Source organism: Melitaea cinxia, chromosome 26 (genome assembly GCF_905220565.1).
Source record: "Melitaea cinxia chromosome 26, ilMelCinx1.1, whole genome shotgun sequence".
In the NCBI taxonomy this organism is placed as follows: Eukaryota; Metazoa; Arthropoda; class Insecta; order Lepidoptera; family Nymphalidae; genus Melitaea; species Melitaea cinxia.
The window spans coordinates 9,301,882-9,318,885 of record NC_059419.1 but is presented as its reverse complement, the minus strand read 5'-3'; the positions used below and the strand labels follow the sequence as shown (position 1 = coordinate 9,318,885).

The 17,004-nt window shown below is 32.0% G+C and overlaps 1 protein-coding gene across 1 annotated transcript in view; it reads right to left on the bottom strand.

Annotated features, from left to right (window-relative positions):
* LOC123666617 (microtubule-associated serine/threonine-protein kinase 3) overlaps nt 1-15,705 on the bottom strand; it is a 147,544-nt gene extending 131,839 nt beyond the window's left edge. Inside the window, exon 1 of the mRNA XM_045600710.1 lies at nt 15,353-15,705. Coding sequence (XP_045456666.1) covers nt 15,353-15,485 — 133 coding nt within the window. The 5' untranslated portion in view covers nt 15,486-15,705. The remainder of the gene's footprint in view (nt 1-15,352) is intronic.
* Between the last annotated feature and the right edge of the window lie 1,299 nt (nt 15,706-17,004).

The following is a 17,004-nucleotide window of genomic DNA, read 5'->3' as shown; positions in this document are numbered from 1 at the left end:
GGAAACCAAGATATGATGATGGGATATCTTACTTCTCATAACTTTTTACTGGCTGTACCGATTTTGATGATTTTTAATTTAATCGAAAGCCGATGTTTATCATGTGGCCACATTCTAATTGCATCGAGATCTGATTACAACTTTTAGAGTAATCTTTGATAATGCGTATTTACCTACTTACTTGACAATTTTTTCGTCTACCTACTTGTAGATGTAATTAAAGTCATTATTTTTTTTCGTTTGCCAGCAAACACAATTATTATACAACTATATTATGGTAAAACATTCAAAAAATAATATCTCTCAGAAACTGTAGTTAAATTACTAAAAAAGACAAACAAAACCGCAAACAAAAGTATCACAGACATTATTATATACTAGCAACTACATAAAACTGTAGCACCGTTTTATATATTATATATATAACAAATACATAGAAAGCGAACTTCAATATCGAGCGAGATTCGCTGTAGGCGTAGGTGCGCCCACCGGCGTTTTATATTCAACGCGATGACGTTCTCACTTAATGAAATCTATACGTACAACTTTAGATATAATATTTATTGAATCACGGCTACGGTTGAAATTATTTTCACTAATAATATCAACTCGATTCTCAAGCCTCCGCAATTTTGTTACTTAAAAGTTTAGAGGTCAAAGGAGGTCATGAGACTTTCTGGTTGGCGATGTGGCCAAGCTTGTTATCATAGACAAGTGATAACGATCAATACTCAAAAAACGAGAAATTAATGTAAGTGGGGAGGCGATCATTTGGAAAAAGCTGTGGAACATTCCAGTCCAGGCTCAGCTGTGGGACGTTTACTAGATTCACTAGCTCTAATTAAAAGTAATAAAATTCTGAAACTACAATAAACTCGAAAAAACTAATATCTATAACATCGCCATAATATCGCATACAATACGAATCTATACAAATAAATAAAATTGGAGTGTCTGTTTGTAATATTAAAATAAACGCTTTTTACTAAATGCATATGAACATATACACGGTACATATACCAACAACATTTTTTACACTTTTTGTCTGTCTGTCTGTTTTTTCCGGCTAATCTCTGAAAGGGCTGGACCGATTTTGACGGGACTTTTACTGGCTAGCTGATGTAAAAAGGAGTAACTTGGGCTACTTTTATTTTAGACATTTATTTAATTTGTCACTCTGCGAACTGAACAATATTTTTTTTATTCCACGCGGACGAAGTCGCGGGCACAGCTAGTAATTAATAAATAAACACTGCACTCTCAATTACCCTCACTAAATATCAAATCTGTGTCGAGACATAGCACACACACACACCTAAACCGACAAACATCTGTTTGACCAATACAAATATTTTTGTCTAGTATCGAACCGGCGACTGCTGACGCACCAATTAGTTACTGCAACCACTGTGCTAAAGCCGCGTCAATGAATGCACATAATTTTCAAGTAGAACTTAAATGAGTTCTGATCGATATTATAATTAAATTTATTTATAAAGCCTTCGGAACCTCGCAAAACCAGTTTCATGAAATGACATTACAAAAGTAAATGTAATTTATCCCGTTTATTTATAATATTATACCTACTTACCGATCACAGAACGCTTTTATGCAAACGAGAAAGTACCAAACGCTAAATATACTTCTAAAGTATTAAATATACTTAGGTCCATTAAAAAATAATAATAATAAAGAAAAAAACATATATATATATATATATATATATATATATATATATATATATATATATATATATATATATATATATATATATATATATATATAAAAGAAGGGAATCACCGAATGATATCGCTATTTTACCATTTTTTCTAAAATCCACAAACACGCCCACTTCAATAGGCGGTTGAAACATAACAACCTAGAAATCCGAAATGGCTGAAATCTTTACCATATATATTATACTATCGTTCTTGCGATATTGGCGCTATGAGGCTAAGTGCTTATCGGATCGCTTTCGCATGAAATTACTCATTATGTAAGGTACATAACTAGTCAAACTTTTTTCATTAAAAATAAACTTACAATCTTGTATGTAAAGTTTGTATAGTATAATTATGATAAAATTATTATAACTCGTTTTAAGTTATTTACATAAGATTATTGTAGCGACATCTATCGAGCAGCATACGAACTTAGGGAACTAGAGAAAACTGACGTATTCTACATCGCGCTATCAAAGTTATCAAAGTGATTGAGTATACAGGGTGTGGCGTAAATAGTGGTCCACCGTTAAGGGTTCGATAAACCAGGTAATTTACTATAACATATTATAATTTTATCCATTTTTACCCAAAGGTTCCGGAAATATTTTTATTTTTTATTTTTTTACGATATTTGTACCCCTTGTTACAAATTTGGTTGTAGTTTTAACAAATACCATTATTTTTTCATTTTGATTACTGGTAATTACTGCGGAACACTAGAGCTATCGTTAAATAACATGTTTTTAATGTAAATTTAAGGCTTTTGAAGAAAAAAATTGGTTTTACTCAACTTTAAACCCAAATTTTTAACATATCATGCTAATTCAAGAGCGATTTTTGTAAAAAAAATGTACTAAGCTGTCAGTGCCCATTCATTTAAAAACATGCCTACTAAATACCAATTTCAAAATGGTATCACAATAGCAGATCCTTTTGTTTAACAGAAAGATATCCAATTTTAATTGAAGAAAGGAAGATTTTCATTGAAATACATTTTAAAATTTAGTTGCATTAATACTTATAATTTTTGTAAAAAAAAGTAACCACACTGTCAGTGCATATTCATTTTAAAATATTCCTACTAAACACAGATTTTAAAACGATTTGCCATCCCATTAATAAAAAAAATATTGCAACTTTAATTGAAAAAGACTTAAAATTAAAATAAAAAATTACTACTGTTACAGAGTGATCTTGGCCTAACTTGTAAATTAGAACAAGGCATTAAAAAATAATTGTGTTTGCTCACAAACGAAAAAAAAAACCGACTTCAATTACATCGACGAGTAATACAACGTAGATCGACGAAAAAATAGTCAAGTAACTATGCGTTATCAAAGATTACTCAAAAAGTAGTTATCAGATCTCAATAAAATTTATATGTGACCACATGATAAACATTAGCTTTCGATTAAATTAAAAATTATCAAAATCGGTACATCCAGTAAAAAGTTATTGCGGATTTTCGGGAGTTTCCCTCGATTTCTCTAGGATCCCATCATCAGATCCTAGTTTTCTTATCATGGTACCAAACTAGGGATATGCCCTTTCCAACAAAAAAATAATTATCAAAATCGGTACATCCAATAGAAAGTTATGCGGTATAATACACCGTAGGTCGACGAAAAAAGCGTCAAATAAAAACGCATTATTAGATATAATTCGAAAAGTAGTTGTTAGATCTCAAATAAATTTAAATGGGACCAGTTGACACACACCACCTTTCGATTAAAACAAAAATTCTCGAAATCGGTCCACACGGTCAAAAGTTCTGATGTAACATACATTTAAAAAAATACAGTCGAATTGAGAACCTCCTCCTTTTTTGGAAGTCGGTTAAAAACAAGTCATACTGTCATCGTTTATTATTATTCTTTGACATGATTACAAACACTGTATATTCGACGTTGCAGAGCATGTATAGCTGCGAATGGGGGCCATTTCGAGCATTTGGTGTAATTTTTAGAGTGTTTGTAATCATGTCAAAGAATAATAATAAACGATGACAGTATGACTTGTTTTTTTTTTAATACCTTGTCCTAATTTACAGGTTAGGCCACTCACTCATGTGCATGGCCATGGCCAGATCACTCTGTAACAGTAGTAATTTTTTATTTTAATTTTAAGTCTTTTTCAATTAAAGTTGCAATATTTTTTTTTAATGAGATGGCAAATCGTTTTAAAATCTGTGTTTAGTAGGAATATTTTAAAATGAATATGCACTGACAGTGTGGTTACTTTTTTTTACAAAAATCATAAGTATTAATGCAACTAAATTTTAAAATGTATTTCAATGAAAATCTTCCTTTCTTCAATTAAAATTGGATATCTTTCTGTTAAACAAAAGGATCTGCTATTGTGATACCATTTTGAAATTGGTATTTAGTAGGCATGTTTTTAAATGAATGGGCACTGACAGCTTAGTACATTTTTTTTACAAAAATCGCTCTTGAATTAGCATGATATGTTAAAAATTTGGGTTTAAAGTTGAGTAAAACCAATTTTTTTCTTCAAAAGCCTTAAATTTACATTAAAAACATGTTATTTAACGATAGCTCTAGTGTTCCGCAGTAATTACCAGTAATCAAAATGAAAAAATAATGGTATTTGTTAAAACTACAACCAAATTTGTAACAAGGGGTACAAATATCGTAAAAAAATAAAAAATAAAAATATTTCCGGAACCTTTGGGTAAAAATGGATAAAATTGTAATATGTTATAGTAAATTACCTGGTTTATCGAACCCTTAACGGTGGACCACTATTTACGCCACATCCTGTATATACAAGATCCCGACAACAACCGTGGGGCGTTAGCCCGCCAGACGCAACACCTGTCTGGTTGGAGGATCCTCCCTTTTCAATGGGGGACGAGGAACTCAACACCTCGTTCCTCCGCATCCCCAAAATAATAAATAACTATAAAAAATAATGTTTTTATATTGAAACTAATAACTCGCTTTACGAAGGAAAATCTCTAAGGAACATCCATATTGTAATAGTGTAACTTTTAATGAGTAAAGTTTTGCTTTATACAATATAATACAACCCTTACTTGAGTTGGGGTTGGGGAGAGGAATTACGTTCAGCGTTCGTAAGCACTTCAGCAATTATTATTACTCAAGACAAAGTATTCGTCGTTTCGGAGGTCGTCTGTCCTTAATGCAATGTGCATAAAGAATACATGTATGTATAAATAAATATATATAAAGTGGTAAAATCCATTTCCAAATACCCCAACAGGCCAGTCGTAAATATCAAATATAAATTTCATACATTTTCGCTTACAAATCAAATATTCTTTCTTATATAATTAACTAGCTGGCCCCGTAAACGTTGTTTTGCCATATGTTATTAACCCCCTTAATCCCCCCCCCCCCCCTACAACTTAGGGGTATAAAAAATAGATGTTGTTCGATTCTCAGACCTACCCGATATGCACACAAAATTTCATGAGAATCGGCCAAGCCGTTTCGGAGGCGTTTAACTACAAACATCGCGACACGAGAATTTTATATATTAGAATATTATGTAATTAAAATTAAGTATATTTTTTACGTAGCAAAAAAATTTCTTTACTGGATACTTATTTGTACGAATATTATCAATAGGATGTAAAATTGGGTTGTTTATCGAGTTATAACTTAGGATTAAACAGATTTTAAAGGTCTATTTCACTTAACTGATACACACCACATTTTTTAAATTCAGACTTCGAATATAAATATAACCTTTTATCTATTGGATAACATTATACGTCAGACTAACGGCAACGGATGAAATACGTTCTTTATTTTTATTATATTACTAGCTGACCCCGCAAACGTTGTTTTGCCAGATGTTATTAACCCCCTTAATCCCCCCCTTATAACTTAGGGATATGAAAAATAGATGTTGGCCGACTCTCTGACCTACCCGATATGCACACAAAATTTAATCAAAATCGGTCCAGCCGTTTTGGAGGAGCATGGTAACTAACATTTTGACTCGAGAATTTTATAACATACTTAGCGACCCGCCTCGGCTTCGCACGGTTGCAAAAACTATCAGTGTTGCTCTACTATAATATTCATAATATATACAAATAATAATACATAATTAGTTATATACAAATAAAAAAAATTGGAGTGTCTGTTTATAATATTAAAATAAACGCTTTTTGCTAAATTCATAAGTATGTATACACAGTACATATACCAAAATAACATTTGGGGAAGTAATGGACCAGGTGTAAATGTCCTCATCCACCACTGAAAAGGGAGGTTCCTCCGACCAGACGGGTTGTATCTGGAGGGCTACTGCCTCGACGTTTGTTGTCGGGTTATTGTATATTATATTGTTCAATCGCTCTGATAACTTTGATATCGCAATTTATGATACGTCAGTTATTAGTTCGTATTTTGCGCGATAGATGTCGCTACAAACATTTTTTACAATTTTTGTCTGTCTGTCTATCTGTTCCGGCTAATATCTGAAACAGCTGGGCTGATTTTGACGGGATTTTTATTGGCAGATTTATTAAGTTATTGAGATTAATTATTTTAGTTTTTTTTTTTTTTAATAATAAATACAAAAAAGAAATAGAATACAAACTTGCATACTTGTAACACTTTTATACTAATAATTGTATTTAATTAAGAAATGTATTCTTACATAATATTGGCTTCCTAATAAATAAATATATAAATAATACAATTCGTGAAAGTTTAAAATTTACAACGAACAAAGAGACATACAATCTCGACCGGGTCGCGCGCGATATTTATCGACGCCGTGACATGTCAGGATGTCGTGAGTTTGCCTAACGCTTAACTCTTCGACAAAAGGTTAGTGAAAAGACAAGGCTTTAAGACGTGTGTCTTTCATATGGCTTTCGTGTGGCTGTTCATAATTATTATATACTTCGAAATGGGCGTGACAATAATAATTGCAAGTCCTTAATATATGGTACTGATATAATAGATAGTTTGGTCGCTCTAAATTCAAGAAAATTTCTTTTTTTTTTTTATATCACTAGGTCGGCAAACAAGCGTACGGCTCACCTGATGGTAAGAGATTACCGTAGCTTATAGACGCCTACAATACCAGAAGCATCGAAAGCGCGTTGCCGACCCAATCCCCAATCCCCCCCAGGAGCTCTAGTCACCTTACTCAACAACAGGAACACAATACTGCTTGAAAACAGTATTATTTAGCTGTGGTCTTCTGTAAGGTCGAGGTACTACCCCAGTCGGGCTGCTCCATATTTTGAGCAGGAAATTCCTGCTGTGCCCTACCTCAGTATACACATATATCAGTATGCATTATCATTAGTTTAAGAAAAAAATCCTTATGTTAAAATTTATATCTATCAATAAGTTTAATGAACTCTAAATATATACTGCAAAATGTACACAAAATATATACACGAGATCCGTAAAGAGTTCATCTCATTTATAAAGGTCAAGATAACAGTAAATCAGCTTTGTTTACAAATATCTTAGACTTACTTCAGAAATCTAATATTAATCAAGACAGCATTTCATTTATTTAATACCTGCTTCATTGTAGGTACACTACATTTTAAAAACCGCCAATTCATATTTAACTACATACATATATATAAAACAACATAGTACAACAGATGATCTTATTGCTTCATGGCACAACAAGTTTATGTGCCCAAATAAACCTAAATGAAATGCATATCTATGAGAAATTAAGTGCGAAAATAGTAGTGGAAATTAACAAACGAAAAAAAAAAATCTAAGTAACGTAATTTAAAAAAAAAAACTTTCACGCGACGCGACGTTAAAAAATTCACAAAACTGAGCCACATCGGAATCAAGTCGGAAAAAATGCAAATTAATATTGCATAACATTAACATACCTACTATAACCACTATCTCTCTGCTATGTTTCTCACATTTTTCAGTCACTTTTAACATCAGAAAATCAAAAAAATATTCGCGACTGTAAAGATAACAAAATATAAGTTGTATGACTGACATGTGACGCAATAGAAGGTAGGTACAATCATGTAAATAGAGATGCACTGAAGTCTGGATGTGTGTCGATTATCATTGCTGTTAAAATGTTGAATATGATTTGTACTCAGCCGAGTTGTGTTGAGCTGATAAATTAATTTATCCTTATTGTTTTCTTATGTTTACGCGTATTTCACTCATATTAATTACTTAAACAACTTCTCAGTCCTCCCGTGACCATGGTTGCTGTAAAGTATCCGAAACGTCGGTCATCTAAAAAACTTAATAAGCCGCGATAAAATCCGAAAAAGTTGTTTCATTATATTTTTAACGAATGCGCTATTTAAGATGTTTAATGTCGGTATCTAAAATTAAATGGGAACCTTTTTTCGAAACTTCTATAAATTCCCGTTGTCAAAACCTCGATCATGCGCGGTAAAAATCCTTCTAGATTGTTCCTCTATAATGATATATATATATAAATGAATGTTTGTCTGTATGTGCTTTATAGAATCGTAAATATCCACCAACCCGCATTGGAGCAGCGCGGTGGATTAAGCTCTGATCCTTCTCCTACATGGGGAAAAAGGCCTATGCCCAGTAGTGGGATATTACAGGCTGAAGCTTAGATAATATATGTGAAATGTGTGAGTACAGACAGAATGCGTGTAAATGTATTAAGCACACATTATTTATTTATGTACATATTATATTTATATGCCGATATTACAAGCTGAAGCGACGAAATAAATTATGAGTTTCACACATATTTATCCTTCATAAAGAAGTGTTTTACTTTACTCTATTTTAGCAACTACATCTATTTAAGGTAAAATTGATTTCCTCTTCGTCTCTATGTCCTTTACAACATTAACAAAGCCATTTATATCCATCTATAACCATTTGGCACAGCAAAAACCCATAAAGCAGGCAATTGAAACGAATTTATCCTAACAATTTTTCGTATCTAAATGTGAGATATATATTTGACTTAATGTCGAGATAGATCATCGTATTTTTTTAGTATACATAAAAGATGATATACTACAAGCTAAACCACGCGGTTTCACCCGCGTGATTTCCGATCCCCTGGGAATGTCGGTATAAAAGTAGCCTATGTGTTATTATATATCTTATCTACATATCAAGTTTCGTTAAAATCGGTCCAGTAGTTTTTGCGTGAAAGAGTAACGAACATACATACATCCATCCTCAAAAACTTTAGCTTTTATAATATTAAATTTGTTTAACAGACTTTTGACGGTCCACTGCCGGTCAAAAACTGCTTCATATGTAAAAGTTTCATATGTAAGTGAAGTACATTATAAGTACATAGGCAGCTTTTAATAATATAATATACAAAGCAGAAGAGTCACGTGTTCTACAAAGAACGGCTGCGACATAGCACGAAGGTTCAAAGTAATTTCACTCCAGCAATGTGAGTCAAGGGATTGCGCTCATTACTTTAAAGTTTCACGAAATCAAATTGACGTAGAAAACTTTAAGGCCGATATTAACTTGGCGCTTGTAAAGCGGACGTTTACCTGCCCTGCGGTATCACTACTATCAGGAGGCATTTGAAGATGATCGAGACTGTATGGCGCGTTTTTTTTTTTTTTTTTAAGGACCGACCGTTTCGTCTTTCAACATACAACAGTTTAAGTTCTGATTGTTAAAAATAAAAAAAAAGTTTAGTTATTAGTGGCAAGGTTATGTGATAATTTATTACTATTTTCTACTTTGTGTTATTGTAATTTATAATTGTTATTTTTATGCTGTGTGGTTACGGCATTAAAGAATATAGCCACCCCCTCTCTTCCCGTGGGTGTCGTAAGAGGCGACTAAGGGATAACACCATTCCACTACCACCTTGGAACTTAAAAAGCCGACCGATGGCAGGATATCCATCCAACTACTGGCTTTGAATTACACAGGCCAAAGACGGGCAGCAGGGTCTTCCCGCCTGCCCAGCGAGGCGACTATAGGCAAAACACACGAGTTCATGCCATTTTTGGCTCAAACTTGTGGAGGCCTATGTCCAGTAGTGGACTGCCATGGGCTGATGTGATGATAGTTTTCATTTCCCAAATATATAATTAAAATAAAATTAAAATTGTTAGAATTTCATGGATTTTTCTTTATACTCAATACATTACATTTTATTATATGCTAGAATCTATCATTAATTTTCCTTAGTTTTTAACGGTCGACGCCACATCGGCCAATCCTACATGACATAATTCACCCCAAAAGCCACATTAAATGCCTCGAAATGCCAATAAACCAACTTTTTTTTTTTTTTTTTTTGTTTTTTGTTTTTTTTTTCGTTAAACTGACAGACACTTCTGTCTCCACGGCCCCAATGAAGCATGTTGATGTCAGCTAATATTAACCGACATGGGCTTAATTAAAATTTGCTTCTTGATGTTTTTTTTTTTTTTTTTTTTTAAGTAATACCTTCCATATTTGTAACCCTGACTTTTGTTTTGGTTATTGAGAATGTAGATATTTTTTTGACGTTCATTAAGTAGGTATGGAAGTATGATGGCGAAATAAATATTTTCATTCAATTATTTAACAGCTTTTAGAATGATTCTATTGAGTTTTTAATGGATTAGTTAGTTCTGTGAATTTCAATAAGACTCATATTGATTTGAGTTATTTTAATGTAACTACTTGTAGGACTACAAAAATCGATTGTGCTTTAGACCACGCGATTGAAGTAAAACTTCTGCACAATAGGCCTGCACTGTGTCTTAGATATACGATACGTAACTAGCTATGAGAGAAGGAGAGAAAGAAAATGTGTGCTCGCACCCCTCTTGCCCCGTTATCCTCGCCCGATCACACTTTTCGTAACGCTCTCGTCACGCAATCACCAGCTTACTCCTAAAGTCAAGCGTGCGTAAAAAAGTTTAGCTTCAACAAATTGTTTAAACATTAACTCACAATGTAGTCACATTATTAACATACCTCACCTTTGGACCATTAACTACACATATAAACTTTACACAGACCCTTACATTAAACATAAATAATGAGCTAGTATCACCCTAATAAAAACATTTATACAATTCGACCTTTATTTAAATTTAAACTTTTAAACTATGAAATTTGAGTTCAAAATGGATAAAAAGACTTGATACAGTGACCACCTATCAATTGACTTGAAATGTAAACAGTGCCACTATTGTTATCGAAGTCGGTAACGATCGTAAACATTAGGACAGAGATATGTTGGGTTCGATGAGTTAGGTTCCCTGATAGGCCTGAAAAGTTACCTTATTAATGTTTTTTGTTAGTTACAGTTTAAAATTAAACTAATCACATGTCTACGATCCGAACTATAAATATTTAATAAATATATATATAACATTATTTATTTCTAATATATAAAATTCTCGTGTCGCGGTGTTTGTAGTTAAACATCTCCGAAACGGCTTGACCGATTCTCATGAAACTTTGTGTGCATATCGGATAGGTCTGAGAATCGAACAACATCTATTTTTCATACCCTGAACTGGGGGGGGGGGGATTAAGGGGGTTAATAAGATATATGGCAAAACAACGTTTGCGGGGTCAGCTAGTAATGTTATAAAGATGGAAGATTAATTTGGTTGTTTGTTTGCATTGAATAGGCTCCGAATCTACTGAACCGATTTGAAAATTTCTTTCAATGTAGAAAAGCTATATTATCGGCGAGTGATATGGGCTATATTATATTCTCAAAAAAATAGGGGGGGAAATTATTTTGAAACTTTTGTTAAATACCCGTGCGAAGTCGGGGCGGGATGCAAGTATTTAATAAATAAATCGTACAAGATAGCTGTTTCATTGCGAATACAATGATATACAGTTGTCTGCTCTATGAATCTGATTTGAGCGGTACTTGGTGAATATAATATAGCCTGGCCAGGAATTTTTTTAGGAAACGCGTTCACGATTTATTTTTTAATGTACTCAAGTAGATATAAAACGATTGTTGTGCATTAAACAGATGGACACATTAATGGGGGGACAAACGGAATTCATCATTAATCAATCAATCATACGGAATTCAACTGTGGGATACGGCTAGTATACGCAACATTTTAACCAGATTAGAACGTATTCCTGACTGAAATAGCATGGTATATCTACACTGAACGAGAGGTTCGATAACATATTTCCAATCCACACAAATTCCTACTGCTTAACCCCGACAATCTTTAAAATTTTAACTGAACGACTCAACGTGTCAATTTCACAGATAGCCAAGTATTAAAAAAAGTGATTTAAAAAAAAATGAAAACAGATAGGTAAAGGTCATATCTAGTTCAAATCCATTACTGATATCTACTATTTATCTTAATTAAGGTTTATAAAACATGTCGCTATGATTCATAGTAGTAGTGGATTAATAGCCAGTATATGTTTACAAGGAAATAGAGAAGGTATTTAGAAGGTATTTTTAGCCGACTTCAAAAAAGGAGAAGGTTACTCAATTTGACTAAATATATATATATATATATATATATATATATATATATAAATTATTCAAATGATGACTATCAAATTCTGTTTCCGTTTTTGTCATACATTTAAATTGTTCACCAAATAAAGTTATTTACATTTGAATTGTAATATGTTAAAATATATGTGTTTTATTTAAACCTACAGGTATAGAATTATTTTGATGATTTCACACAAGGACCAGAGACTCAGTTACCATGTGTGAGAGTGGCATTTAAAAAAGTTATGAAAGAGTCTTAAAATACTGATGTTAAAGATCTGAAAAGTTCAATTATCTATCTACATTATTATTGATAATCCTACACATATTGATGTATATGTGTTCATATCATGATTTGTGTGATGACAAATCAAAGTTTCCACAGGCCACATAGTTTAGGTAATAAATTTTCCTTCTAATTAAGTATTTTAATATTGTCATTCATATATTTTTATAGGATAAAAGAATATGTATTCAACTGTAATAAATGTAAAGTCAGCTCCACCTGTTATCATAAATAACTGATAACTGATCATACATTGTTGTTGTTTCTTCACGGGCTATTCTCTGCAACTCGACGTCTCATTGCGCCTATTTAGCGTTGTTGGCTGGGGGCCTTATTCATGCCAGCCTAGCTCCTTGAGGAAGGCTAGCAGACCCCTTGTAAAACTGATCATACACCCAGTAGAGAAATTAGGAGAAATAATCTACCAACTCAAAGTATAGCATGGTGGTTTGAGCTTTTTTATTTTTGAAATGTGTATCGCTGTGGGCTCTAGAGACCTTAGCAATGTCACTGGTAGGTAAAATGGATACTAAGACCCTGTTTGACGTCATTGTTAGGTATCAGAATGAATTTTTTTTTTTTTAAAGATATTCCAGAATCATCCAGCGTCGACGTAAAAGATTATCACATTAAAATTAAACTCTAATTTCTTATATATAGGAAAACAGCTTGTTGCTATCATTGAGATATTTACAGTTGCCTCAGTTCACATTTTAAACTTACATACAAACACAACATATGGGTTATAGACTCAAGCACACATAATACGGTATTTAAAAACATAAGTCGTGTCTCCAATAACATTTCCCACGGCCTCATTGTTAAAGTAAAATCATAATGTTATGTGAGACAGGTACGTGATTGTTATTCAGAGCATTTTTTGTGTCCAGTGTATGTTTTTATTTAATTGGATTGATGATCAGTTATGTGTGAGTGCATGAACTTTAAAGTTGTGTGTGTGAAAATGTTTGTTCCGATACGATTAATTTAGGTACACATAGATTTGAATTATGAAATTCTTGTAGGATTGCTTAGCCTTTTTTATGAGTAAGTGTAGCCTATTTGCTTGTTTTTAATGTCAGGATGTTTTTTTTTATTAGATATTTACAAATATGACTAAAAAACAATTTCAATTTTTTTAATTTTTTTTTATTTATTTTTCTCAAAGCACTTGTTTTAATGGTACTTTTTATTGTTATAATTTGTCATAACACATTTTAAACTTCTTTCTTTACTAATTTTGGTTCTTGATATAATTGATAATGATTGATGATTAAAAAGAATTTCTTAATGAAAATTAAATCACACATATTTTATATACATATAATTTATTTTTTATTAAAAATCTGTAGGGCTTAAAATGGAATAAAATTAAAAATAATAAAGGCACAAGGAAAATAAAAAAGTAAATGAGAATAGTTTATTTATTGCTGATCATAAAATATGAAATAATTATAAACGTTTTATTTAAGGAACTTTTGAAAATTAAAGTTAAATGAAAAATTAAGTATAATTTTGGGGGCATCCATTAAATACGTGAGCTATTTTTCGATCAGTTTAGACCCCCTCACCCCTTACGTGAGATTGACAGATTGATGGGAGATAATAAACTGTATAGTCAATTTATTTAAATGAAATAAAAATTAAAGCAAAAACTAAATTATTTTAGCAGCCATGAAATTTATTGTAAAATAAACACTTGATTTTTTTTTTTGTAATATCTGTAATATTTTATATTTTTTAAAGTGGATGCGATTATTTCAATTATTCCTCCCTCGGTTGAAATGAAATTTCATTGACCCCTCCCCCCCTGATGAGCTCACGTAATCAATGGATGTCCCCTTTTTAATCAATAGAAGAAAATTTGTTTTAAGCATAATTATTCATGGCACATTAAGAACTAGTTTTGAATATAATTTTATATCTTTTTTAGTATTTTAAGTCAAATATATTTTAAAGGCAAAATACTGGTAACATCATTAATTAATATACAATGGTATAGATAAATGATTTTACATTTAATCATTAATTTGGAATACCCCAGTGGGATTTACACAATCACAGTGGATAACAATCCACTGGGTATATTGATTAAAATTATGACAAATAATAACTTCTTCTTCTTATTCTTAAAGTAATAAACGTGCATAATAAAATAAATGTTTTAGGAAAAAGTTTTAGGAATTTTTATATTTTATTTTTGACCCTTTAAGTTTTAATTGTTTAATTGCGACAAGGCAGAAAGAGTTAAAAAAATACTGATTATAGCAAAATGACTAATTGCATATATATCATAAATTAAAACTCTTTCTAAATAACTTGAATGGCTCAATTATATCGTTTTAATGGATTTCATCGTGAATATTTTTTCATGAAAGTTCTTCTTCAATCAAATCAATCAATGGCTTTCAATTGTGCCAAATGAGCACAGAAGATTTTATGAAAGTTTAATACCATATTTTTTTAGTGTTCCATATTAATATAAAATTATATTATTGACGGGTAGGCTTTAAATTATAGGAAACTAATTCAAATTGTAATATTTTAAATTGCTGTACCTGATTTGCTCGTGGTTAGATCCCAATAATATAATATTGTTTATTTAAATTATATTATTATTCGAATTGACGGTAGTTAGCATTTTATTGTCAGTGAAAACATCAGCTTAAATATATAGTATTGATTAAGTGCATTTACATCAATTATATATTAACATAGAGATAAGAAAATAATAGAATAGATGATAAATAGTGAACATAAATGCATAAAGTACTGTAGATTCATCGTAATCGCGATTATATTGACGGCTGAACGAACCTTGAAAACACCGCGAATTACTACATTGCGCTGGATTGTGACAAAATATTTATTAAACTTTTCTGACCTTCCGCGCTCTGGTTCAACGAAGACGGTGCCGCTGATGCCAACAAATCCTTCTTCGGACCACTCTTAGGTGGGTCGGAGTCGGAATCATCGAAAACTAGCGTCCGAACCGACTGTGAACACCGACGATCCATTGCCACTCACTACACAACACACAAATAAACTATTATTTTAGCCATTTATAAACACTCGATGCCTTCGATCGTAAAAAACATCACATTTGAAAAATTCACTATGAAACCGCGGTTAAAGAAAGCGACGAATTTATTCGCTTTGTTTCATAGCAAAATGAAAGTATTCACAAATCGTAAGCCATCGTAATTTACACGACACGGCACCTTACAAATTGAAAAGTGACACACGTTTTGAAAGATGGCCCGCTGTCGTTTGTCTCTCCCTACGAATGTTGCCTGTGCGAAATCGAGATTTTCTTGCAAATTATAAATGGCTCCGTTCGGAAACTTGAAAAAGCTACGAATATAGAAAAATAAATTAAATATATTTATTTTATAAACTACGATGCTTAATAACCTTCGTTCAGTTAAAATATGGTGTATCAACAAATGTCAAGTTCAATTTTTTCAAAATAAAAACGAGTATTCCTTAGATCACACGATTGAAGTAAAACTTTTTTAGCTCCGTCTAACTTATATCTCCCTCTCAACTTCCACGCGCCTTACTTTTTCGTAACGCTCTCGTCACACATTCACCAGCTTACTCCCCAAGTCAAACGTGCGTAAAGAAGTTTTACTTTTAAAAGTCTTGAACATCGGCGCAAGGTTGCCTGTCTGTCTGTATTTTACAGAATATATTTCGGAAAGTGTGCCCAAGAGCTGCACAATTTGGTTCCACCATCACCATTCTACCACCGAACCGCAAGGCATCGCTTGAGTGTGCACCGCTACGTGGTTGAAATCCCACGATCTCGCACTAAGCGTTTTGGTTCCTCTTTCTTAATACGCACCGCAAAAATTTGCAATGCCCTTCCGGCTTCCATTTTTCCAAATAATTACAACTTAGGTATTTTCAAATCAAGAGTGAATAGGCATGTTCTAGGCAAGCGCGCACTATCTTAGGCTGCATCTTCACTTACCATTAGGTGAGATCGCGGTCAAGCGCTAGTCTATATATTTAAAAAAAAATAATAATAATAAGTTTTTAATACATTTAAAATTCATAACTTACGTAAAAGCAACATTCTATTCAATCAAAACCATATAATTAATTGTAATATATTTTATACATTCATATGGAAGTGTAATAAAAACTTGACTATCATTTCTAAGCATCTCTTTAAAAAGATTGTTTTTAAATATGCTTTCATTAAAAGAAAGATAAAAATTATTTGAAAACTAATGAAAATGAACCTATAACATAAACTCATAAATAAAGTCGTGACATAAGATTTACTCTGTGGATTAATAAAAATGTATAAATCTGTGGTGTATTGTTACGTTCAGAAATAAGATTACTAATTATCTAACGTTCAGAGCCATCTTGCGTTAAAATAATCGTACAGCCTATTTGAACTTACCATATATAAAAACACTGTTAGCTCAGTGTTGCTGAATAAGTACATTTCAGTTATATTAAAATTATCATTTTGTGCATTAAAAAAGTATGTTAATACAAAAATATTACAATATTTATATC